Source organism: Lasiodiplodia theobromae (genome assembly GCF_012971845.1).
Source record: "Lasiodiplodia theobromae strain AM2As chromosome Unknown scaffold_16, whole genome shotgun sequence".
Lineage (NCBI taxonomy): Eukaryota > Fungi > Ascomycota > Dothideomycetes > Botryosphaeriales > Botryosphaeriaceae > Lasiodiplodia > Lasiodiplodia theobromae.
Genome location: NW_023336366.1, coordinates 633,726 through 659,494, shown reverse-complemented (window position 1 = coordinate 659,494; position 25,769 = coordinate 633,726). Strand labels below are relative to the sequence as shown.

Sequence of the window (25,769 nt, the reverse complement as noted above, 5' to 3'; positions counted from 1 at the left end):
ATCTCGTCGCTTTTCTGAATTCCCTTTGGCCGCTGGCGCAGGCAAGCCTCTGTCTCGCCATGCGTCTCGCAAATCTTTCCATATTCACCGGCCTAGCCGCCAGCGCTTCCTTCGAGACCACTCTCGCCGCAGCCGACTTCAGCGACGAAGCTCAAGTCCCGCTGAAAAACTCTAACCATGTTTTCAACGCCATCCATTCGTCCATGCGACAGTGGGGCTCCTCCTTAAGCCACAATGGCATGTCCTTCTTCCTGGCCTCAGTCCCCGAGGGCACTCAGTTCTACCATGGCAGATCTAGCAACGAGTCTGTCAAGGGCATGGAATGGCTTGCGTTTGAGCCTGAGCATGCCCTGGTCTTTGCTAGGCCTCATGGCCCGCCACCAGGAAAAGGCAAAGGTCCCGGCCGTGGCGGCCCGGGCCGAGGCCCTCCTCCTGGACAAGGACCTCCACCACCAGTTCCCGCAGCAGAGATGAGCTCGGACCCCAAGGGACATCATGGATGGGACAAGCCACCGCACCACGGCGAAGATTACCGCCCGGACTGGGTGCGTCCCGGCTGGGAGAGGCATCACGGAGCTGACCGCCAAGCACCCATGGAGAAGAGGGATCTCAAGGCCAAAGATGACAGTGCTGGCGGTTATCTGCATACCTACCGCACCAAGCACAACTTATCCCTTCTTTACATCGATGGTATGTCTGCCGGAAAGACGCAGAAAGGAACCCTCGACTCCACCGATGCCATCTTGCTCCAGGTGGACATCGAAGAGCACAATCAGCACATGTGGGACTTCGAGCGTGGCCAAGCTCTCTGCAACCTGACCCGTGACGAATGGGGCAACCGCGTTGATGGCTTCCTGCGTATGGAGATGGGCTTCGAGATCATCCTGTGCGACTTCGAGAAGCACCTCGATGTGGAGCGCGTCACTCAGACAGCTGGCCGGAGATCCGATGATCATGGACCGCCCAGAGGCGGTTTCGGCGACATGACCTATTACCGCGCCGTGGCATCTCGATTCGACGGTATTGGTGGCAACCGCGTGTCTGTCAACTACGACGACTTCGTCACCGCCTTCACTTACGATGTTGACCTCTTCGACGGCGAGCCTCTGCCGCGCCTCGTCAATGTCTCCAATGAGACGCTAACTCGGATGCACAATGATGTGACGCAGCTTGTCATGTCCCGTCCATCTCCGGCGTATGGCAAGATCCCACCGACTACGAACTGGCAGGCTGTGGCAGACTTGATCGTTGAGCGTTACTCTGACCGGATTGAGTATCTCGCCTCGATATCCGATTTGGAGACCCTCCAGTGGGAAGCCGAGCAAGCCCTCAAGCCGTACATTGACTACGGAGCTCGTGACAGTGCTGCAGAGATTGAGCGCTGTGCTGCTCAACACCTGCCGGTCTCCTCCTTGACGTCCCTCTCCACTGCTCCAATTGCTGCTCAGGCTATCCACGCTGTGGCTACCTCCATCTGTAGCACGCTCGTCTCCATCGCCAACGCCACCGATGTAAACAGCGCCACGTCTGCCATACAGGATTTGGTGTCGTATCTCCAGTGGACCACATGGAAGCGCTGCCGTGGTTGCAGCGCTGCCGAAGTTTGCTTCATTCCCATCTGGCCTGCTGGCCGCAAGCAAGACTACGAGAATCCTCAGTGCCAGAGCAGCCTCCCGAGCTCGCGCGACCGCGATGACTCCTACTGGGGTGGTTGGGGGCCAGGACCTAAGCCTCCGAAGGATGGAAAGGGCAGAATTCAACAAGAAAAGTATCCGGCGCCACCTCCATATGGACCGTACCCGCCGCCTCCCCACGGTCACTACCCACCGCCGCCGCCTCACGATGATAACTTTCCGCCGCCTCTGCCCCCTCACGGCGACTTCCCCCCGCCCCCTCACGGCGACTTCCCCCCGCCCCCTCATGGCGACTTTCCTCCGCCCCCTCATGGCGATCATCCTCCCCCGCCGCCTCACAACGACAACTTTCCGCCGCCTCCTCCGCCGCCACATGGCGACCATATTCCCCCGCCTCCGCCTCATGGCAACCACGCTCCCCCACCTCATGGCGAGCATCTTCCCCCGCCTCCCCCACCGCCTCATGGTGATCACTTTCCACCGCCTCCCGGGGACCATCCTCCACCTCCTGACCGGGACCATCACGGTCCAAGGTGGTGGTGATTTACAGGAGAATGGCGGTGATTGCGCTGGCGTGGTGTCAGAGACACGGCAACACAGGAGTGCGCAATAGATTGTTTTGTTCAGGACGCAGTACTGTATACCCACATTAGATTACCAGATAGCTAGTACGAATATAGACCAGTAGTGGTGTCGCAACTATATACAGGGGGTCATTGCAGCCGACGGCTAGCGTGAATTTATTTCGTTCATATCATGAGTAGTTGAAGTTATCTTCCGGATGTAAATGTGGAATTATTACCCATGGTATGTTCTTTTCCCATTAAAAAAAACCGAGACACAGTTACACTAGTTCCAGGGCCCTGCTATTGTTCGCGCTAGCCATCGGCTGTCATACCCCTCTGTATACCCGAAGGATCCCTGATCATTTCGCTACCTTGCACGAGGCAAGGCCCCGCCGAACAGCTGCCGAGTTGCGGAGCAGAGGGCGGTGGCGGGACCAGGGCTGCCAAGCGTGGAAGCGAGTCAGGCGATCTCCGCCATGAGCAGATTACTACTGCCTCAGCACACTATTCTCGTTGCAGGCCGGCGAGGAGCAGCAGCGAGCGGGCAGATCATCCGAAGGCGGAAGGAAGCGAGACGGGTACGCCGGAGAGGCGAGCAAATTTATATGTCAGTTCCGGGAGGCGTAAGCGGTGCTGTGCGCGGTTGCGAAACGTGCTCAAACCCACGCGTCCACATCCGGGATGTGCGCCAAGGGTGCGGTGGCCCGCAGGCCAACCACCAGGCTAAGGGCCCGGTTTAAACCACTACATATCTACTAGTGCTCGCCGCTGCCATCTCACTCCTCGTCCTTCTCCCATTCCTCTCCATCACGACCTCCGGCGGCGCCTCCCATTGATACCCTAATTCCGCACCGCCGATCGCTCAAGATGGATATGAGTTCCATGTCCGGGATGGCCATGTCGACAATGGCCTCGTCGATGACCATGGCCATGTCGTCAACCGGTACGGCGGCGGCTGCCTCGTCCACCAGCACTATGGATATGTCGTCGATGGATTCTTCGATGGACATGGGCGGCGATTGCAAAGTTTCGGTAAGGACCCCTTGCACGAGCTCCCTTGAGGGGAATGCACATCCAATTGCCAAAAGCATAACCCTGACGATATCGCAGATGCTGTGGAACTGGTATACGATCGATGCCTGTATGTGAAATACTCCGCGCCTCCCCTGATTCGTTGGGGTCACCCCGGACCTACCCAAAGCATCCAAGCCAAGAAGCACGGCATTTCTAACCCAAGCATGCAGGCTTCCTCGCAAAATCATGGCACATCACCTCGCGCGGCATGTTTGCCGGCTCGTGCATCGGCGTGATCCTGATGGTCATGTTGCTCGAGTTTCTCCGCCGCACCGCAAAGGAGTACGACCGCCTGCTGCTGCGCCAGCACCAGCGCGCCATGTTCGCCGAGGCCTCGTCATTCGGTAGCTCGACGCCCCAACGGACCCCAGTGCCCGAACCCGAACCCGCTCCCACCAGCTGCTGTGACGGCGCCGACTCGATCGAGAGCGAGAAAAATGATAAGCCTGCCGCTGCCGTCGTCACCGCTCCCCGAGCCGCCGCATTTCCAAGCAGGAGGACGACGAGGTTCAGGCCGAATGTCATGCAGCAAGCCATCAGGGCGCTGTTGCACTTGCTTCAATTCGCCCTGGCCTATTTTGTCATGCTGCTCGCCATGTACTACAACGGCTACTTGATTATTTGCATTTTCATTGGCGCATTCTTAGGTGCATTCATCTTCTCATGGGAGAGCGTCGAGGTGACTATTGGAGGAGCCAGCGGAATGTGAGTGACGTGCAGATTTCCCTGGGATTGACATCGCTGACTTTTGGTGATAGGGAAGTGGAAGAGGATCCTACCGTTTGCTGCGGTTGAGAGAAGGTTGTTCTAGAAGGTTGGGCGTTTGCATTAAGATACCATTGGAGAACGTAATGAAAGACCACATAATGATCCCTGCCCGTCTGCATACAGCGGAATTTGACGTGATTATGAAACGATATGCACGGGACATTTCCACAGACGTGACGAGTAGAGTGTTCTATCTGCGCAGGCGAGTCTGCGGCAAATAGCAGCAGCTTAATAGAAGCGGGCTTTGAGCACATGGTCCACTCTGGAAGCATTCCATAGCCAATGGTAAGCAAGGCGTCAGACTGAGTCAGACGGGCATTAGCTCGCAGAATGTGATGGTGAGTTCCGTTGGTGGTTGAGCATTCGAACGAAGGTCGGCAGCCGGAGATTGGCCGGATCATGTTGTGAACAAAAGTCGCCGGTGCCGTAACTTTGAAAGCTGGCGCTGTGACTCAAGCTGCTCCCGCGCCCTCCGCCTGACAGCTTCGCTCCCAAAGCTCCCTCCCTGCCGGCGACACCTCCGCGACCGCTCTCCACGGAATTTTGCCAGGAATTGGGCCTCCGGACGCAACAATGGCCGCAGCCCTCATTGACCACTCCCCGCACCACCCCGCCCCGGCACCGCCGGTCGAAACCGCCCAGAACCTCATCCTCATAGACAACTACGACTCGTTCACCTGGAATGTCTACCAGTACCTTGTGCTCGAGGGCGCCAAGGTCACCGTCTTCCGCAATGACGAGATTACTCTCGACGAGCTCATCGCGAAGAACCCGACCCAGCTGGTCGTTAGCCCTGGACCCGGCCACCCCGAGACCGACTCTGGCATAAGCAGGGACGCTATCAAGCATTTCGCGGGCAAGATTCCCATCCTGGGAGTGTGCATGGGAGAGTGCGTTGTCTCCGGGTCGTAGCCACGACGAACCCTTCCACTAATTCCATCGTGCGCTCAGGCAATGCATCTACTCTGTCTTCGGCGGCCGCGTCGACGTGACCGGTGAGATCCTGCACGGAAAGACATCGCCGCTGCGCCACGACGGCAAGGGCGTATACGCGAACGTCCCCCAAGACGTGGCGGTGACGAGATACCATTCCCTGGCCGGCACCCACCCCACGCTCCCGGAATGCCTCGAGGTCTCTTCCTGGATTGCGACCGGCCCGGATGGCGGCAAGGGTATAATCATGGGCGTGAGACACAAGGAGTATGTCATTGAGGGTGTGCAATACCACCCAGAGAGTATCTTGACCGAGGAGGGCCGGGTGCAGATCAAGAACTTCCTGAAGATGCAGGGAGGCACCTGGGCTGAGAACGAGAAGCTTGCCAAGGCCCAGCCAGCTGCTGCGACCGCTCCCAATGGCGCCATTGTCGTTGACAAGAAGACCTCCATTCTGGAGAAGATCTTCGACCACCGCCGTGCCGCTGTTGCGGCGCAAAAGGAGATTCCTTCTCAACGGCCTGTGGACTTGCAGGCTGCCTATGATATGGATATAGCCCCGCCTCTCATTTCCTTCGCCGATCGTCTCAGGCAGTCGCCCTACCGGCTGTCGCTGATGGCCGAGATCAAGCGTGCATCCCCTTCGAAGGGCATCATTTCCCTGTCCACCTGCGCCCCTCAGCAAGCCCGGACGTACGCGCTTGCAGGCGCCAGTGTTATTTCTGTCCTTACCGAGCCTGAATGGTTCAAGGGAAGCATTGATGACCTGAAGCTTGTGCGCCAGGCTTTGGAAGGCATGCCCAACCGCCCGGCCATTCTGCGCAAGGAGTTCGTCTTTGACGAGTACCAGATCCTCGAGGCTAGGCTGGCAGGTGCTGATACCGTTTTACTCATTGTCAAGATGCTGGACGAAGCCACCCTGAAGAGGCTGTATCACTACTCTCAATCGCTCGGCATGGAGCCCTTGGTCGAGGTCAACACTGCGGAGGAGATGCACATTGCAGTGAATCTTGGAGCGAAGGTCATTGGTGTGAACAACCGCAACCTTACCAACTTCGAGGTGGACCTGGAGACCACTAGCAGGCTGATGGATATTGTCCCCAAGGAAACCATTGTCTGCGCTCTCAGCGGTATCTCTGGTCCTAAGGACGTCGAGCCGTACGAGAAGAACGGCGTTGGCGCTGTCCTCGTCGGCGAGGCTTTGATGAGGGCCTCCAACACTGCTCAATTCATTGCGCAGCTTCTCGGTGGCTCGAGCGAGATGGTGAAGACCGCTCCCCGGGCAGCACCGCTGGTCAAGATCTGCGGCACCAGGTCAGCGGAAGCCGCGAAGACAGCCATCGAGGCGGGCGCTGATCTCATCGGCATTATCCTCGTTCAAGGTCGCACTCGGTGCGTCTCGAACGAAACCGCACTCGAGATTTCACAAGTCATCCACAGCACGCCGAAGCCGCGCAAGAGCGGCGCTTCCTCGTCACCGACATCCTCCAGCATCCCCAACGCCGCATCCGAATTCTTCTCGCACGCCGCGGCGCACCACGTATCGCACCCGGACCGCGCACTGCTGGTCGGCGTCTTCCGTAACCAGCCGCTCGACTACGTGCTGGCGCAGCAGAAGCTGCTCAACCTCGACATCGTGCAGCTGCACGGCGACGAGCCGGTCGAGTGGGCGCGCAGCATCCCCGTGCCCGTCATCCACGCCTTCAAGCCTGGCCAAGCCGGTCTCGCGCGCCGCGCCTACCACGCCCTGTCGCTGCTCGACTCGGGCGCCGGCGGCTCCGGCCAGAAGCTCGACCTGAAGGAGGTGCGCGAGACGCTGGAGAAGGACACGAGCTTGCGCGTCCTGCTGGCCGGCGGCCTCGGCCCGGAGAACGTGCGCGAGGCCATCGCCGAGCTGGGCGAGCTGGGCGAGAGGGTGGTCGGCGTGGATGTGAGCAGCGGCGTCGAGGTGAATGGGCAGCAGGATTTGGCGAAGATTAAGGCTTTTGTCGAGGCGGCGAAGGCGGTCTAGGGAGTTCTTCATATGATTGAGAGTTTTGCCTGCGTGAATTGAAAATCAAGCTTTTTCCGCCGGTTTACGCGGAGCTTCTTGCCAGGGAGGAAACTGTGCTCTGCTTGTGACTTCGGTGTGCTTTCTGCCAATAGTAATTTGTCGCTTTACATTCTCTCAATAATTGTCAGGCGCTCAGCTTGCTGGAAGGACGACTGATTCCCGTGGCGATCAAGAGCGTGGAGCTTCTTTATCTTCAATTGCACACTGGCTACGTGATTTACATGGACGATCGAACGTGGAAAGTACGAATTCATGAGGCAATAATCTCTGCGCCTTTCCTCGTTGTCCATGCGGCGGGGAAGGTGAGGACGGGGGCGGGCGCACTGGGTGAAACTGCTGGTGACCTCATCGCCCACGTCAAAAATTTTTTTTTTGGGCAAATGGCTGATGAAAGTAGCTAACTGATCAGGGTTTGCGGTACTATGCCGTTCGAAACTTAATAGCTGTTTAATGACAGTTGCTGGCGTTCTTCTCTAGACATATATTACAAAACCGTCACTGCGCAGCTGGGTCTGAGAAAGATTCGTTGCTGAGAACAAAAATAGCAGAGCTAGAAACTTTCGTAGAAACAATCTGTTTGATTATGTCCGCTGTGTTGCCTCTTGCGTGTTTACCTTGGCGTGGACGAGGAGGTGTTGCGTAGTTGCTTGTTTGGTTCGCGAGCGGCGGGCACTGCCTGCCTCCCTCACCTCACTTCACTTCTGACCAGCACCTCACCTTCGAAGAACCGCCCATAATGGCCACAAATTTCAGATCTGCCCGGCCAAGAGCCGCTTGGCCCGTCTCTTTAGACCTTCACCCTCCTCTCCTCCTTCCCTCCATCATCCTTTCTTCTTCCTTACTCCCCTCCAACCCACAGTCCCGTCAAGCAAAGACACCATGTCGCAATACCCGCAGCAACCCCCTCACACGCCTCACACGCCCTACACGCCTCAGGCGCCTCAGGTGTCTCGCGGCTCTGATAACATGCTGGGCATGCTCATGAGCGACAGTCGCTACTTCGGCGACATCAACTCACAGGCATCGCCTTTTGCCTTGGTCTGCCCCCCGCATGAATCGGGTATTCCGCCCGCCGCACTTTTGACTGGCAACATGCGCAATGCCATGCCTGTCCACCAGAATCCTCCTTTCTACGGACAAATCTATCCGAACGGTGCTGCTCCGGTCAGGTCCAATGCCCAGCAGCTCACTCCCAACACGCCAATCACTCCATATACTTCACCCTCCGTTGCCAACTTCTGGTTCAACCTTATGCAGCCAACCCCAAACGCGCGCCAGCGTCGAGCTTCTGCGGTCAGGACCAGGCCCGTGGCCCAGCAGTTCAGGTTCAACCCTTATGCACGCGGTAACCCGCCGGTTGCTGCCATCCCTAGACCCGCCATCCCGCAGCACACTTTCTACACAACTCAAGCTCACCCATCTACTATCCCTCAGAGGTCCAACAGCCAGCAGCACTTTTCTCACGCTCCAAACACTTCGTATGCTGCTACTGGGACGGGAACTCTAACTCCGCAGCTTCGCACTTGGAACAGCCCTTCTGGCTCAGATGCGCATGCAGTGACTGCTGGCTCCCAACAGCCTGCTACTCACACATATCACGAACCTCAGCCGGTGTTTCCTGTACCTCACACGCCTGCCCGCATCGATAGAGCCAGCACTGGTTTGCTCAGTCCCGAGAAGACGCCAGTTACAAACAACCAGGCAAACGGCAACCTGCAAGACTTCTCCGGAGGCTTTTACTTGATCGTTCCTCAAGACACTTCTGGAAACTGCACCTTGAGCATTCCTTCGGAAGACAACACTCGTCAGTCTGCTGCAGCTGAGGCCCCACAACCCCAACAAATGCCAGCCCTAACCACTGCTCCGGACACCACTACGGAGCATATCTCGTCGGAGGCTTCGAAGGAGCGTTCTATCGAGAGCATCTTCCGCGATAAGGATGCACAGATGAACAAGGACAATGAGAAAGAGTGGACCAGTATGATGGACTTTGCAGGTGTCATTCGCGAGCGAAGCTGCAGCGACGTCGTCGAACAAACAGCCCAGAAGCACGAGATCGGCAAGAAAGATGCCATCATCGACATGGGCTCGGACAACTACCATGTGTACGGCGACCACTCTAACTTCCTCTTCCACAACATCACCCTCACCCGCGTCAATCTTATCAAGAACAATCCTGAGTGCATTATCCTCCTCACCATCTACGAGTGGGACCTCTGGCCGCCCCACTACACGACGATCATGAAAACCTACGGCCCCGGCTCCGGCCCCGGCTGGGGCCCTGGCAAGCGCCAGAACTACAAGTTAGAGTTCCTTGCCGACAAGACCGACTTCCGGACGGCGTTCCTCGAATTCCGCAAGGCATTCAAGAAGTACACGCGCATCAGCTGGGAGGCGCGGTCTGTGCCGCAGGAGTACATCACTGCGAGCGCGAGGGCGTGGGAGAAGCAGAAGCGCGAGCAGCTCATGTTCGAAAAGGTCGGCGAGCAGCGCGAGGACGGCAGGAGCAGGAGCGCCAGCCCCGTCTCGCGCGAGCCCGGAGAGACGAAGAATGCCAGCAACAGCAAGTCGAAGAAGAGCCGCACGCCGTACCAGCGCCCTGAAGATGTTCTGACCAAGGAGGAGCTGGCGAGCTGCAGGCTCTCGCTCTTCAGGTACACTCCGCCGTCCGAGCGCTACGGTGGGCCTCGCGGCGTGATGCCCGAACTGCCTGGACGTTACCCGGTCATTTCTGGAGATGACCCCAATGATGGCGGTTGGACACTGGTTGCTCCTACTGACTGAGGTTCTTGGTATAACGATTTGGTTTTCTTTCTTGCTGGGTTGAAGTTACGAGCCCGAAGTTTTCCTCACCGACTACGACATTGATTTACGAATTGGTGCCGGTTAGCTGCGCAATATCTCCTCCGTTTCTGCTTGGTCGCCGAGAGGATTGGACAGCAGATGGCCATTTGATTGGTGACTGGCGGAGGTCCTGCATTGCGCATTTGAGTTAAAACACTCATGGAAGGTCGAAGCATCACACTTCTTGCAAGTGTTCAGAAGGTTAGATAACAGTCTCATTGGAGCCAGCTCTTTTCCAATCCTGCTCTTGATTAGCTTTGGGTATCCAATTAAATGAACGTCTTCTCATATTATGTGCGCGAGCTCGGTGTGTCCATCATCGCATCTGCTGCACATGAGCGTGAATGAAATGTCTAATGAGATGGGGAGAGACGTGATCTAGAGAAACAGGGACAAGAGAGTATATATCATTCGAGCCTCGATTCCAGCCACATCCGTCTTCCTTTCTCTCTCCGCTCTGGCATAATCCATTGAACATCGTAACATCGTTTTGACGTGAAGGCGCGTGCCCACTTTTCTCCCAACCTTTCCTTTCCAATCTCCTCCCTTCTTAGAAAGGCATCACGACGACCAACCCCGCTATCGCAGCCACCAGCGCTATCGCGCTCACGCTCATGCCCGGCGCCCGGCTGCTGCCCTGGCCTTCGTCTCGTCCTCTGCTGCTGCTTCCTTCGCCTCGCTTGCTGCCGTTGCTTGCGTTGGTGGTTGGGGTTGAACTCGAGATCCAAGGACCGGAACAGGAAGAGGAGGGAGAGATGTAGACGGATGAAGGAGAAGCGTCGTCGTTGAGGAGCTGCTGGTGCGGTTGTTGGTGTTGCCACTGTTGGCGCAGCGCGGTGCTCGTCTTGAGCGGCGGGTAGGCGGCTGCTGCTGCTGCTGATGATCTCGAGGTCGAGGTCAGGGCGGAAGAAATTGTTGCTGTACTTGCGACTCTGGCGGGCCGAGTCAGCATTTTTGCGCATTGACGGGGACGTCGTGAGTCGGAGTACGGGGGACCTTCGTAAAAGGATAAATGAAGGAGGGAGAGAGGAGGAGAAAGACTTACTCATGGAAAGCCAGTACCGTCGAGGCGAGCAAGGCGTATGCGATCAAGTATGCCTGCCATAGGCGGGAGATCGACGGGACCATAGCTTTCGCGCTGGGATGCGGAGAGAGCGGCGGCGGCGCAGAGTGTCAATGGACGGAGGGTGCAGCGCCGGCGGGGGGCCTGCCGAAAAAAGGCGGAAGTGGAGGAGGATGGCCGTCGTCTCCAGCAAAAAGGCAGGGCTGGGGGGGATTGCGTTGGGAATTTTGGTGCCAGGTACGCGCGCGGAGAAGATTAAAGATTAAGGTTGTGAAAAGGGCACCAGATCCACGGACCGGTCCCGCAGCGACGCGACCAAATTATATGTGGCTGAAGAAGGGAAGAAAGGTCATTTAAAACACGACCTGACTACCACGCACTGACCAGAATATGGAAAAGGAATTGTTCTGGCCAAAAGGAGATATATGAAGGAAGCAATAAAATAATAAGACAATATCGATCAGGCTGCAGATATGCGAGTAAGCAAGAGGAGGAGGCGCCAAGGTAGACGGCCGTGAGGTGGAGAGATCAGCCAGGAACAGTGGTAGCGAGGAGATCGAAGAGGTAGAAATTGACAGCTCAGCGGTTGTTAAAAAAAAACAGGGCGATGTAGATCTGGATTAAAAAAATAGAGTCCAGCTGCTCGGAGGGGCAAGGTTTTACGTCTAACAAGCAAGGCTGTGTCCGTTGGCGAAAACGCTGTCGTCAGTTGGCGGTGCAACTCCGCCACGGCCCCGGGCGACTCGCGGCGATATATGCGTGAAGAAGAAACACCCGTCCACCCCAGAGTGCGCGTGCTGCCTTACGCAGGTCCTTTTAACATAAAAACAGGCTGTCGGCTGCTGGTCTGGTCATGCTCTTCCTTCGACCCATTCCTGCATACTCCAGCTCTTTTTTCCCCGGTGTGCGGCCAGTCGCAATTCAGGCGCCCTCCGGCCGTTGGAGTTCGGCCCCCCGAGAGCGAATGAGGGCGGAAGGCAATGATGCAAGCCGAGCCTTACGATGAAGCAGCACGCCCGCCGCCTTCGCGATCCCTGCTTTTTTTTTTTTTCCTTGCGGCGAACTTGAGCCTGATATGCAGAGCGGGAGAGGCGGAAAAATGGCCGCCCTGGTCTGCGGGGATCGTAGCGACGGACGGCAATCGCTGTTTGGCCACGCCCAGGCCACAGCACCGATGCCGTTTGCCGAACAAGGTGTGATGATACGCTTCATCAAGAGGTTCGACACCCATGCTGAAACGGAGTGAAGTGCCGAGCCTACTACGGCGCGGGGTTTGCTCCCATCGGCCGTCATAAGGCTCGTCGCATCATCATCGCACCCTCGTCGCAAAGGGGTGGTGCACCTATAACGTCGCGTCGCTCAAATCGCTCAGCATTAGATTTGCACGTCGCGGGCCGCGCGTCGTCGCTGTGAACTGACTCTCGCTGCTTGTCATGGTTTGTCAGCGATATCGCAGCGCGAGTATATCGTGAACACCATTCCGGCTGAAGATAAGGCACGCGTCCGCGTTTGATGTGCTTCTTGGCCTTCCTGCCCAAGGCTGACGCGCTGTCTGTGGTACGTAGACATATCATATTTTGCCTTCTCGCTTGTCAGCAATAAAGTTCTCGCCAGCCTGCTTGCGGCCTGAGGCATCGGACCATGGGACTGCATCGCACGTGGACCCCGCACTGCTGCTCCCGTCCCGCTCGCGCGCCTCTCCCGCCACAGGTGCTGTGTAGGATGGACATCGCGGTGCTATTTTCGGGAAAGACGCGCATGTGACGGATTGGATGAACGGTACAGAATATCTCGACTCGACTTTACAGCCACTGCTCAGCGTTGGTGGAGGCAGAGCATATATTTTTGCACGGCGCGATAAAATAGCAAGACGCGGTGCGGGGTGCGGTACAAAAGGGCGGCAGTGGCTGCATCATTGGCGATAAGGCAGACACCCAAAAATAGCAGCAACCAAGGCAAGTAGGAAGGTTCTACCACTTAGCGAATCATCGATCACTGCTGCATCGTGCAGATCACACACACACCCAGAAATAAGTTGCAGCTACTGCGGCCCGCTAAGCATGCTTAGCTCTTGCCTAAATTCTTTTTGAGCCGCGACATGCATCGTGCATTATCGAGTGGAGAGAGAGAGAGAGCGTGACTTCACCGTGCTGCTGCGAGCGGGCGTCGCGCACCACAAGAACGCCTCCCGGACGGCAGGAATGCGACCTAGTCAGCCCGTCTGCCTGTGGCGCGCGCGCATAGCAGGACCGTTGTTCCGGTGGCTTGCAGACTGCTGGTCGCCAGATGTAGCTGCTTGGCTGTTGCTAGTGCCTGGTGTCACTTTTCAGCGCTCAATGCTGTTTCTGTTTTGTCATGATCATCTTTTCACTAATCATGATGATGCAATTCGGAATTAAGAAGAATGCGACTCGGAGGCTCCGTCGGTGAGGTTGACAATGACGACACGGCGCCGGCGGGTGAGTACATGCGGCTAAGGTGTCGAAGCGTTGTGTAACTGGAACGTTGTCAGACACGAGGAAGTGAGGGGACTCGGGCTGACCGCTACGGTCGTAACATCATTCCTGCGGCTAAGAGATGCGACTGCATTATGTGCGTATCATCATGCTTGGCTGTGAGATGGTGGTGCTAAGTGAACGGAGGCATCTCCTCGGACGGCGCGCTTCACTGGCAACAGAATGATATCGATTAGGAAATTAGTAGGGTATTTTTCTTACTCACATCTGAACCAATCAACGATGGAGTATAATCATGGGTCGGTAGACGAGCCAGTAAGAGAGCCGGCAGAGGAGGAGCTTCTCTCGAAAGTAGACACCAAATAGTGAACAAGTATGCAGGAGAATTTGTACATTTTTCATACTTCCAGATGACTGTACGAGCGTAGATGCGAGCAGATGATTGCTGCCGCTAGATATTGCAAAAAGAGAAAAAAAAGGACCATCCAACCCGATATCAGCCAGCGAAGTAACGAGCGGAGAAACAGAGTGCCACCCAAATCCAACACCCAGCTCCAGCTTTTTGTGACAATAGTGACCAAAAAGGAAATGTCTGTAAACAACTGTATGCAAACCCAAAAGCCTAAACGCGAGTATATCCATCTCTTATCCAAAAAGGGGGGAATCTTATCAACACCAACCTCGAATCATTCCAAAACTCCACGTAGCGGCGTCTTCACAATTCCTCAGTGTACACCAAGCCCAGCTGCTCGCTCCACGGCAGTCCGTCGGGATGCTGGTGCTTCAGGCGGTCCTTTGCGCCGGCGGCCAAGCCGCACAATGGCAGGCGCTCTGACGGGCTCGGCGTGTTGCCATAGCACGAGTACCTGCGGTCGTCCTCGCCCGTCCAGCCGACGCACTTCCAGCAGTTGAACAGGCTGCGGGGGTCCCACTTGTTCTTGATCTTGAGCAGGCGGGCGTAGTTCTCGCCGAAGAAGGTGTTTTGCCAGTCCGGCTCGCCGTAGTCGCCCTCGTTGACGTAGCAGCCGCCGCCGGGCGTGAGCTTCTTGAGGAACGCCATGGCGTCGCGGCTGCCCTTCCAGAGCGCGTCGATCTTGCACTGCGGCGTGCCCTCCATGTAGCCGGAGACGTAGTCCAGCGTCCACAGGGCCTCGCGCCATGCCCGGTGAGCCGATGTGTCGCGGGCCTCGTCGGGAGTGTTGGCTGGGGTGGTGGCGTAGACCTGGACCTGGAAGTGGTCGTTGTCGGCGGAGCCCGCGGCCAAGCCGTTGACGAGCGCGTTAACGAGCGCAGTGCGGTTTTCCTGAGAGGCGAAGAGCGAGCGGGGGACGAGGCGGCCGGTTTCGACGACGGCCATGCCACCCGGCGCGTTGCGCTTGATGATGCCGCGGTAATCCGAGTCAGTAGCCCAGTCATTGTAGGTTGGGAACCGCTCGTAGGCATGCTTGTTGATCTTCATGCCAGGGAGAGAGGTCAGGAAGTTGGCCCACTCGGACGTCAGGTCGATCATGGCAGAGAGGGGCTGATTGGCGGGCCAGACGAGATGCGTCTCGATCTTGTTGCGAGAGAAGAAGTTGTAGCCAGACATGTTGGCATTGGACCAGGCCTGCTGGCTCTCAACGAAGCGAGTAAAGATGGCATGATAGACCCAGCTCTGAGTGACGTCCTTGGGAAGATCGGTGATGTCTGCCAGGAAGCTGTAGGTGTTGAAAGGAACTGAAGGATAAACCTTGAACTTGTAGTTGATCAAGACAGCATAGGTACCACCACCTCCACCGCGAAGGGCCCAGAAGAGGTCGGGCTCTTGGCAAGCATTGACGGTGCGCAGGATACCATCGGCAGTGACAACGTCGAATTCAACGGCCTGGTCAACCATCAAACCGTGCTTGGGTCCCAAGGGGCCATGGCCAGCACCCTGGCCGAAGCCACCAGCGGCTCCAACGCTTGCCATGGCACCCAGTGTGATATCCATGCCCTTTTCCTTGAAGTAGGCAGCTGCTTCGCCCGCGCTCACACCGGCGCCAATGACACCGATGTTTTCGTACGTCTTGGAGCAGCCCTCAGGGGTGAACTTCTCGTGGAACTCGTACTTCTGGATGTTCCGGGTCCACAAGGCAAGTGAATTGGGGCCAACGCTGCGGCCGAAGTAATCATGACCAGAGTTCTTGATTGACATGCGGACACCGGTCTTGTTGACGAAGTTGAGGGTCTGGATAACGTCGTTGGCAGTTGTGGCATTGACATAGTAGGCAGACAAGGCACCGAGGGAGCACTGTAGGCCGTCGGCAGCCTTTAGCACACACTTCTGGGGGCCGCACTCCTGCCATTGGAGGTTCTGAGTTGAACCGTATATGGCAGCTCGTGCCACGTCGTCCCGGAAATTTGTCGTAGCCATGGCACATAGAGAGGCGTCGTAATTGCCGGAGTCATCATAGCATGGGCTGGCCCACGGCTCGGTGATTCTCAGCTGTCCGTCCAGGGTCGAGTTGAAAGAAGCCCATTGTGACAGGGAGGGCCAGCACGGCTCTCCGGGGATACAGTCGAAATTTGAGGCGGACGCCGCAACGGCGAGACAGGACAGGAGGGTCAGTGGGGAGTACATGGCTTGTTGCATGTCGGAGAAGTGACTGGCGAAGAATGGCGCGGCATGGTGTATATATCATGAGGAAGGGGGCCAGATACTGAAAGGGCAATCGGACGATAGGCGGCTTGGGCGAGCCGCAGTGCATGGTCCCCACCAGACGATCATTGGATAGACGCCTGAGGCGTTCGCTGCAGGCAGAAAAGCCGCTAATTTTTCTTAGAGCCATCAGCCCGTTTGGGGCCATTTTTGGCACCTGACGTGAGACCTGCCAACCGCAGCACGCGGAGGTGAGCTCATGGTGTGAACCGGCGCTGACCGTGGTGCGGCATGTGCAGCGGGCCCTCCCCTTGCCGCTGCATTCAGCCTCGCTGCAGGACGCCGGTCGATGCGGAGCTAGGCTGGTGATGGTGATTTGGAGTGTGGAGCGCTGCAGGTCCCGGGCCCAGCGAGTTGCTCAGCTGCCGAGGCGCCCGTGCGCCCGCGTGCGCCGGCCCAAGTGCTCGGCCAGCGCGACGCCAGAGCTCCACTCCAGTGCAAACTCGGAAAGAGGTGCCATCTTGCGAGCCTACGAGCTGAGAACACTACGCTGCTCGGCGCCCGGCTCGCCTCCGTTTGGACAATGTCTGGCGGCCTCCGTCGCCGCCGAGCTCGTCCGCTGCGCGCCACCAACTGCTTTCTCCGCCGCGACCGATGACTCCCCGCCTGCTCTCTTGCGACGAGGCTGCGTCAAGCCCGGCAACAACCGCCCTTCGACGACGACGATAACCCTGTGGCGCTCGCCCGATAGCGCCTTTTGCGCCCCTTCGAAGCCTTTCCGCGCGGCCGCATTTGGGGCCCCCAGGGCCAGAGCGTGCGGATTTTTCTCTCTGCTCCACCACCTCATGCATCACCGCGGCGAGGGAGCACGCGCAAAGCCTGACCCCGACGTCCTGCGCCTCATTGGAAACGGCCTCCCGACGTCATTTGGGATCGTGTACCGCCTCATTAACGACCCACCCTTTGGTCCCTTGAGATCGCCAGGATTGCGGCGTGGTCCTGGCCTTACGCCCTGTGCTTCCGACCTCTCCGCCAGGGATGCGAGCGCAATGCAGCTCCACCTCCAGCCAGCCTTCTTGCCCCTGCTCCAGCGCTCGCGATGCTTCCAGCCTGGCCTCTTTGACGCTCACGCAATATCTTTCCTCAATCCGTCACTAATATTATCAAAGCGAGTCACGCCGCGTCTCATTTTGGAGAGCATGCATTTATCCCCAAAAGGAACCATCGCCGGAGGACATCCCTAGACCAAAGGGATTGGCTCAAGGCTCCCGCCAATGGCGCAACGAATCGGCCATGATCCGCTTCACGCAAAACCTTCCGTTTTCGTGTGTTCAGCCTTCTCATCCGCCACCAAGCGTCCTTCGACACTCCCCAATGTTGAAGGCACCGTCAGGGCGACACTGCCGCAACCTAGCATGCTGCCTTGAGATCCATTCTAAATGCAAGGAAGATAAGGCCCCTTCTCAAGACGTTAGGTAGCCTACCATGTGGGCGGTAAGCCTTGATTATCACCACGCCTGAATTGTGGCACCATATGCGAACTGCAAACGGTTTGTTTGCCTGCATCTTAGCCGATTCCTTATACTTGCCTATCGCCATTTTCCGCTTTGGGTAGTACAACGGATCGGTCCGTGTGCTAATCGTTCGTCGCTTGTTTGACAGCTTTGACCATTTGTCTAGCGTCCTCCATAGTCTCTGCTCGGAGGAGACGACACTAGCGCCTATCTCTGGCTTACTGTCGAACTGCGACCGTTTCACTAACAGGCACGATCTAGTAGATCATCGTGGCTGGATAAGATATCCAAGACCAATCCACCAGTGTCAAAATATTCAGACGTACTCAGATGCGTCCATACCTGCCGTTCTTTCACGTTACGACTAGCTTTCTCTCCGATACGAGAAGCCATCGGTACGTAGAAACCTTCTCAATCAGATCCGCAGAAGCTATGTTGGTCCATCCGAGCGTCAATGGCACCTGTACGTCATCATACGCAATTCACGCCGATTCATGCACTCTGCAAGTGATTTGCAATCCTTCCGCCGCACGTCCGCACGGAAACTTCAACCGATCATCGCGAAGGATTGCGGCGCAGCGACCACCTGGTCTAAGAGTCGGTGGCCGCAATGGATCATGAGGGCTACCAAACAAATCCTTCAGCCAAAATCTCATGGCCGGCGTAGTAATAACTAAGCAAAGGACCAAACATCCTTGTCTCCTTATCACAACGATAGGTGCGGCGGAAGCTGCACATAATCTTCCGAGCGTTAAGGATTCCGGCCCCCCTCCCCTTCAGAACGCAACATGCAAGAAGGCGGAAAGGAAAAAAAGGCTCAGCGTGATACACACATGACCCAGCCGCGGATCCGCAGCCAACGCCGCCTCTTCCTTCATCAGCCCTGACTGCACTTTCCGTTTCTATATTCTCCGCGGGTGTGGCTTTTGATTTTCCCTTATCGTTATGCAGAAAAAACTCCGCCTCTTCGTCCCACCTCGCACAAGACACGCTTGAGGCAGGGGGGCCGGGGCCTGAGATTTCTGCCTCGTAATGCGGGGGAGACATCCATTTTCGTGGGGGAGAAACGAAAGCGTACATCAGGCAGGCTGACGAATGGGGCCGCTCGCACTGCGGCGTACAGGGCGGGGCAAGATGGGGACGGCAGGACGACTGCGTGCCAATTGGGGGCCGGATTATCTGGCCCCCACGTGTCGACCATAGGTCGCGGACGTCCACCATTCGTGGCTTGGCGACTGTGATTGGACGAGCGAGGGAGATTAGTGGCAAAGCAATCGCGGATAATTGTGGATAAATTTATCCCATCTTGGGTTGGTGGGCGAAGGGTGAAGGGGTGGTCAGCTGCATGTGCTGCGCTGCTCTTCACGTCACACACACACACATTTGCCGAACAGAGTAGTGGGAAAAAAAAGTAAAAATGGGATGAACAGTAGCGTCGTCAGCTCCCGGCGGAGCCGTTGTGATAGCTAAGCTACATGCTACTGCAACTTACCGACGCCGCCGCTCTCGGTGAGCTAGTTGAGTCAACGCCTCGGTGATTGTAATCGTCGTCCCTTCGGCCGGATCGCGGTGGAGCAGTCATCAGCTGGTGACGAGCTGTTGTTGCCTTGGCCTTAGTCAAACAATCTCGAGTAGATGCCTGCGTAAGCTAGCTGCCTTCTTTTCTCGTCAACCGCGTTATACGCCGCACAACCTACCTTCCTGCGCCTTCTATCCCAGGCTTCCTTGCCACCGCGGCCTTTATTCTATTATTAAGTTGGACGCTGATAAATTATTCTGGACAGTTCTCTGTGTCAGGCTGAAACGGAGAACGGAAAATGAGGAAAGGAATAGGATATGGGCGGGATGAAGAGGAGCCGAGAGGTAGTTGATTACCCTCAAGCCACAAGACGACGTACCATCAGCACACCACACACACAGCTCCATCTCTACAATATCCTGTATTCCCTAACGCTCTTTTTATATGGTTCTCTCCCCCAAGACCACAGCCAAGATCATGCACACGCTTCACTGCAGAGACACACAAACGGAAAAGAGAAGAAGCATGACACATCCCAACCAATTGAAACTCCCTACATGACATTTGTGAAAAAGCAGACGAGGGATAGAAATTAGTCCAAAACCCTCACCTCATCTGCAAGGAAAAAAATCGTTTCCATATTTCCTTCTCTCTCTCTCCCTGACCCCCCTCCCCCTCTCTCCTTTTATCTCTTCCCCCCCAATCAAGCAACCGAACCACCACCGCCACCACCAGTACCTCCCGCAGCAGCCGCCGCCGCCGCGGTCCCCGCCGTTATAGCAGCCGCCCCCTCACCCAGACACTCCAACGCGCCCAGCAACTCGACGACGATCCTCTCCTCCAACTTGTTATCCGCCGAGGCCGCGGCGCCGGCCGCGGTGCCGCTGGCCTTCTGCTTGACGAGCTCGAGCTCGCGCTCGTTGGTGGGGACGACGCGGTCGCGCAGGCCCCTGCGGCCCTGCAGCCAGCCCTCGACGTCTTCCTTGACGCCGGCGCGGTCCCAGTCGAGCGGCATGATCTCGGCCGGGTTGATGATGGCGTTTGCGGCGGCGCCGCCCGGGTCGGCGAAGCGGAAGCGGTCGAGCACGACGCTCAGCAGCGCGAGGCTGTGCGCCTCGGCCGCCGCGCCCAGCGTCACGGCGCCGGCCACGTCCTTCATGCTTTGTGGGTTGGGCGCGCCGCCGCGCGGGTTGAGCGCGGCGGACGCGCGCGCAAGCTGCTCTGGGAACTGGTTGAGAAAGGCGGCCACCTCGGCCGCTACGGGCGCGCCCACGGCGTCGAGCAGGTTCAGGCACAGCGGCAGGATGCCCCGCGTCCAGATGGAGAAGAGGCGCGGCGGGTTGTCAAAGGGCCCCATGCCGCGCGGCTTGCGGTAGTAGTTGACCAGGTTGGCCGTGCTGAGGCGCGCCAGCACGCCCTCGACGGCGAGCACCTCGGCCATGGGCAGGATGCTTGACAGCTCGAGCAGGAAGAGGATGCTGAGCTCGCCGTAGACGGGGTCGCCGCCGTCGACCGTCAGTTGGTCCGCCCAGGTGAACAGCGCCGTCGCGTGCCGCACCGTGTTGGCCGCCGAGAACAGCAGCGTGATCTCGCCCGCCATGACCTGCATTCCAGGCACGCGCAGGATAGCCGATAGCAGGGCGCTGATGAGTACGAAGTCCGCAGGCGAGCAGCTCTCCTGATCCTCGTGCACCTGGTTCGCCAGAGATCGGAGTCCGGTAGCGACGACCTTTTCTAGTATCTCCATGAGCTCTGATGCGATCTTCGGAATGTTCTTCTGAATGCCAGGCTCCTCCTTCTGCTGAGAATTCATGTGAGGCTGCAGAGTCAGGAACAGTATCCTGAGAAGTGTCCTGTAGTAGTCGGCATTGTCTCCCATGAAAGCGATCTCGAAGTCGACGCCGGACATGCGGATGGTGTCCCAGCAGAGTCTGAACAGAGCTTTGATGTGATCGCTCGTACACCCAGCTGCGATGAGCTTTTGCATCAAAACGAATGCAAAGTCTGCTCGCACATGCACCAACCGCTCAAACAGCGCTTGCGATCCATTTGACGTCTGATTTGCCTTTAGGCATTGCCGGACGACTTGGGAAAGAATCTCCTCAAGGCGGTGGTCCTTATTGGCAATTGAGCTGAGTTCAATTGCAAGCAGCTTCCAGCTCTTAAGAAGCATTATCTGTGCCTCCACCAAAGACAAGTTGACATTGGCCCTCTGGAACTCATCCACAAAGCCATGGTCCTTTCTCAAGCCAACCCACGTCTGGTCGAAGCCAAGAACCTCAGACGCGTACTGGAGGTCGTAGAAGTAGTCGCGGCCAAACTCGGACCGCGTGAGAATCGTCCTCTTGAAATTCGAGAGCTTAACAGCGGGGAATTTGCTTTCGACATTCTTCTTTAGGTTGCTGTGTAATGATTGGTTGTATGCCGGCGGATCGACACCGTGCTTTTGGAGGAAGTCGAGCTTAGCAATGACGTGTTGTGCGGGACGCATGTCGCCCAGCTGTCGTGCGTAGTGAAGGCACATAGCGCCAATATCCGCGACTAATGATGCCATCTGGATCTTGATAGACTGGGTCTCAACCGTGTTTAGAGGTGCACTGGCTGCCACCGGTTGCAGTGTCCGGATGAAATCCATGATGCTCTCCAGGAAGTTCTTGTGGGAGTGCATTTTGGTAACAGCCCACGGCCAGTGATTTTGCGCCAGAGAGATGAACTCCAACATAGCAACAGCTCTCCGGGGGTCCAATGACTTGATCTCGCATAGCTGATCCAGCGCCGATGTTAGAACAGGCTTGCCACGAGGCTTGCCAGTCACCTTGTCCTCTTTCTTCTTGAGCGAATCTCGGGGTGTGTTGCCAGTGAGGAGATAGATCGAAAGCCATTGTTGTTTGCTGCTCACCACCGAAGACAAGAATCTCCAGATGCTGACCTCGACTGTGGTATCCTTCAAGGCTCCGCTAATGGTTGAAAGCATGCTAAGGAAAGCTTTGGCAGTCTCAGGACCCAGGTGTCCGAGTAACGAAGGGGGCTCCTTCTCCCCTCGTGCGGCGCTCTTGACCAAAACTTCAAGAAGTGTCATAGTGGAGGGCTTGAAGCTTTCGTGTGCGATTGACAGTCGGGCAAGTAGTGGGGCAGCCTTGAAAAGTTGATGTTCCAAATAAGATGTCGGACGCTCGAGCAGAACGCCACTCTGAAGAATAATTGTGGCAAAGGTAATAGCCGCGTCGGTCTGCAATCGCCATAGATTGTCAACACGGATAGGCGTAGTAATGGGAAGGGGCTTTGTCCCTGTGAAGAAGATGTTGAGGATTGCGTGAGTCGAAATGTCATTTGTCGAATCCGAGCAGAATGCATCCAGGAGGTAGTCGGCTGAAGGTGAAATGACGGAGCTTAGTTTTTCACTTGGGCTCGTCGCTTCGTCATCATATCCATGAACGGTACGCAAAATGTCGGAGAAAACCTCCATCGTTAAACGGTTGAGTTCAAGCTTCTGGTCGATAGCTCCGAAACGCCAGCTGGGACTGCTCTCAAAAACGCCAGTGAAAGTCTTGGTGAAGCTGAGCAAGACCTTGCTTGTGATCTTATCGGGAGATCCAGCCCCAGAGGCGGGAAGAGACGAGAATCTCACAAGCGCCTTTTGGCTCTGCTTTCTGGATACGACATTCTTGATCGAGTCGTTGAGCAGGGCTTTGAACAGGTGAGCGCAGGCCAGAAGGAAGTCGTAGCGACCAATCACCATTTCAGTCCCGGAGACAATCTCCACGAGGCTGCCGCCAATGCCCTCTAGATCCAGCAGCTTACTCCTTGTGAAGAATGGCCAGACCCTATTGGGGAACACCTCGACGAGCGCATGAATGAAGTGCAGACAGTTGACCAGAAGTTCAAGCGATCCTTCGTTGTTGGGTCTCTCTCGCAGCCTCTCTAGCTCTTGCTCGAAGATGTCGAACACCAAACTGATGATATCTTGGTTGCGTCCAAGTCCATCGCTGGCATCTTCCAGGATCCACTGTGCGTCTTTCCGTGCATCTGCATCCCTCGCGGAGGCGGCCTTCCCGGCGGCAGCAACAAGCATTGCAAGCAGACCGATATACTCAGTAGCTGTTTCAATGCTGATCGGCTGTAGAGTTGAGGTGTTGATCGTTTCGCTGCCTACCACAAACGTCGACAAGTATGCGGCCAAATAGCGTAGGGCCGAATGCTTATGCATCCACGCTATCACAAGAGGTTTGGAATCTGGGTTGAGCGCTATGCCTTCAGTCCCAAGAGGAATGAAGTGAACCTCATCTGCTTGCATCTCGTCAAGAGGAATAATTTCGTTTCCATTGGCTTCTTCTTCCGCAATAGGGCGCTTCGTGTCTTTTCGATTCCAAAAGAGGCTCAAGTCCTCCTTTAATTGGACAGACGGAACCTCATCCTCGCGGGTGGGCACGTAGTCTTCGAAGCCTGGCGGGATGACTTGCGTAAATTGAGCCTTTTCTTGCAACCACTTGGCGGTAACAAGCTCTCCCTCATCGTCCGTCTCCACTCTCAAGCACAATGTCTTGGCAAACTGCAAGAGGGGGACCGATTCGTAGGGATAACGGAACTTGGCCTGGTCCAGAATGCCCATTCCACCCTCGGCGACAAATGTCTCCAAAACCGGGTCGGGGATCTTCTTCGGAGATTGTTCTGCAAGCGTCCAGTACGTCTGACTGCCACTGAGCACTGTGAGGAAGCTCATGATGAGCTCAGGGCTGTATTCCACCGTGAAAGAACCTTCGCGGATGAGCCAGAGTAGTTGGAGGCGCATACGGGCATCCAATTCATGGCCGGAGCTAGCCGCAAGGTTATCCTGGAAGTTGATGTCGCTAAAAGTGCTGGCCAGGTTGACAGCAACCTCCGGTAGAAGCTCGTAAATCTTTGCACCGATAACAGAGGCCTTGATCAGTAACGTGGAAGTATCGTCTTCTTCCTCTTCGTTGATAGTGACTCCCCTGATCGTCTCGTTGAGTTTCTCTACGATAGTCAAATCAACGTCGGGGGAGCCTTGCGTGATTTGAGTTTCCCTTTCATGACTGAGAGTATCGCTATTGCCCTTGACGGTAAGACTGAAGACTGCCCAAGCAAACAATGCAGGACTCGCAGGTGTGGGACCGTATGCGCAAAGTTCCAGGAAAATTGTAGTAAGCCTTTCGACACAGAACTTGTTTTTGACGTAAGCTCCGCCATCAGCCCCATCGGTGGGAGTAACATTTACGCCCTCCGTTTCGATGAATTTCAGCAGACCCCGCACATTGATCACCGCCAAGGAGACCATGGCGATGAGAAGCTGCACGGTCGAACCCAGAACTTGCTGGCTCTGAGAAGGCGGCTGAATATTCCTGCAGAATTGGCAACTAGCCATGGCCTCAAACCAATCCACAACAACGTCGGAGGAGAAAAGGTCCGGGGCGCTGTCCACATATGTGAAGATGAGCTGGAGGATGACGATAGCTTCGGCAAGCTGTGACTGTCCCCACATCTCTTCAGCCTCCTCGTTGCCTTCGGGAACGTCCTTGTACCAGCCGCTGCCATTGTCAATGTTTTGGAAGCGCGATTGGAGGGCTTGAGTGCCCTCCTTGAGAAACCCAGTCGTTTGTGAAGAGAAAATTCTCTTTCCTAGCTCCTCAATCCAGGCCGGGGCGTTCGCGTTAGGTCTCGTATTGCCGGTTGAGCTGCTCGCATGTGCAGCTGCTGCGCCAACCCGTGCCAGCAAGTCGCTAATCTTCAAGATGTGTACCCGCTCAGTTAGATAGTTTTCCATTATCCGCAATTGCCTCCTCTCCTTCGAGTGAAAAGCGGCGAAGTTCTGGCCCATTCCGCTGCCCGTTGCGGCGAGAATGGTTGATTTGGGCAGGAAAGTAGAAGACCCTAGGTTCGCACCGCCCGCAGCATCCTGAACGCTGAGCGTCTCCTCCTCGGTGAAGCCAGCTAGCAGCTGGGTGCAAGGCCGGGCTTGCCATTCCAACAGCACTATCCTCAACGCCGAAATCTCATCAATGTTCGCCTTGGCTGACAGCCACTTTGTGTCCTCTTTGATCTCATCGATATTGTACTGGTCATTATCGGAGGGCGTGACATGGATGGCGGCGGTCTTGGTCTCAAAAGCGGATTTGGATTGGGCGTTCGGCGGCTGGAAAGGCTGGAACGGTTTGCTGAGGACGGCGACATTGGTGGTCTCGGAGAGGAAAGTGCTCAGGGTTTCACCCTCCCGATCGGCTTTGGAGCTACGTAGGGCAACGAAGGCGTCTTGCCATGAGCTGCGGGGGAGATCAGCAGGTGCGATGGCATGGCGTGCAGGGTCGGCAGAACGTACAGCAGCTGTTGCTCTCCGCTCAGGCATTTGTCCAAAGGCGGGAAAAGGACGGAGTCGCCAGTTGTTGCAGCCATTTCCGCCGGAGTGCGCGCCAGGAATGCGCGCGTCTAAATGTCCATGGAGGGGGTGGTGGGTAGTAGTGGAGTTGCGACAGCTCCGGAGCTCGACCTGGAAAACAATGCGCCTTGACGCGCTGCGCGGAGCGCCGCGGCAACCACTTTTCGCTCAACCGGCCCGTGCCTTAGCGTCTTGGCATTGGGCTCTCTGAGTGCTTTCCTCTCCTCGGAAGGCAGTTAGATAGCAGATACACTCTTCTCCTCTCTGTTGCGAGCTTTGGCGTTCGGTGTCGAGACACCCCATCCTTGCTAACGGAATCTATCCAGTTTCTTCA

General features: G+C 56.6%; 7 protein-coding genes across 7 annotated transcripts; 4 read left to right on the top strand and 3 right to left on the bottom strand.

Annotated features, from left to right (window-relative positions):
• Positions 1-59: 59 nt before the first annotated feature.
• On the top strand, positions 60-2,177 carry LTHEOB_5856 (uncharacterized protein; the record flags this gene model as incomplete). Its single annotated transcript, XM_035515047.1, has 1 exon — positions 60-2,177. One exon carries the CDS (start codon positions 60-62, stop codon positions 2,175-2,177), a length of 2,118 nt encoding a protein of 705 aa, XP_035373548.1.
• Positions 2,178-3,067: 890 nt separating this feature from the next.
• On the top strand, positions 3,068-4,069 carry LTHEOB_5855 (CTR copper transporter protein; the record flags this gene model as incomplete). Its single annotated transcript, XM_035515046.1, has 4 exons — positions 3,068-3,232; positions 3,311-3,341; positions 3,445-3,979; positions 4,033-4,069. The coding sequence occupies 4 exons, from the start codon at positions 3,068-3,070 to the stop codon at positions 4,067-4,069; spliced, it is 768 nt and encodes a 255-aa protein (XP_035373547.1).
• Positions 4,070-4,615: 546 nt separating this feature from the next.
• LTHEOB_5854 (Anthranilate synthase component 2 protein) lies at positions 4,616-6,986 on the top strand (the record flags this gene model as incomplete). The annotated part of the gene is made up of 2 exons (XM_035515045.1): positions 4,616-4,932; positions 4,994-6,986. The coding sequence occupies 2 exons, from the start codon at positions 4,616-4,618 to the stop codon at positions 6,984-6,986; spliced, it is 2,310 nt and encodes a 769-aa protein (XP_035373546.1).
• A 921-nt stretch (positions 6,987-7,907) lies between these two features.
• Positions 7,908-9,812, top strand: LTHEOB_5853 (Vitamin k-dependent protein c; the record flags this gene model as incomplete). Its single annotated transcript, XM_035515044.1, has 1 exon — positions 7,908-9,812. One exon carries the CDS (start codon positions 7,908-7,910, stop codon positions 9,810-9,812), a length of 1,905 nt encoding a protein of 634 aa, XP_035373545.1.
• A 610-nt stretch (positions 9,813-10,422) lies between these two features.
• On the bottom strand, positions 10,423-11,000 carry LTHEOB_5852 (uncharacterized protein; the record flags this gene model as incomplete). Its single annotated transcript, XM_035515043.1, has 2 exons — positions 10,423-10,804; positions 10,918-11,000. 2 exons carry the CDS (start codon positions 10,998-11,000, stop codon positions 10,423-10,425), a joined length of 465 nt encoding a protein of 154 aa, XP_035373544.1.
• A 3,106-nt stretch (positions 11,001-14,106) lies between these two features.
• LTHEOB_5851 (Isoamyl alcohol oxidase) lies at positions 14,107-15,993 on the bottom strand (the record flags this gene model as incomplete). The annotated part of the gene is made up of 1 exon (XM_035515042.1): positions 14,107-15,993. The coding sequence occupies one exon, from the start codon at positions 15,991-15,993 to the stop codon at positions 14,107-14,109; it is 1,887 nt and encodes a 628-aa protein (XP_035373543.1).
• A 3,754-nt stretch (positions 15,994-19,747) lies between these two features.
• On the bottom strand, positions 19,748-25,452 carry LTHEOB_5850 (Nucleoporin; the record flags this gene model as incomplete). Its single annotated transcript, XM_035515041.1, has 2 exons — positions 19,748-25,322; positions 25,379-25,452. The coding sequence occupies 2 exons, from the start codon at positions 25,450-25,452 to the stop codon at positions 19,748-19,750; spliced, it is 5,649 nt and encodes a 1,882-aa protein (XP_035373542.1).
• Between the last annotated feature and the right edge of the window lie 317 nt (positions 25,453-25,769).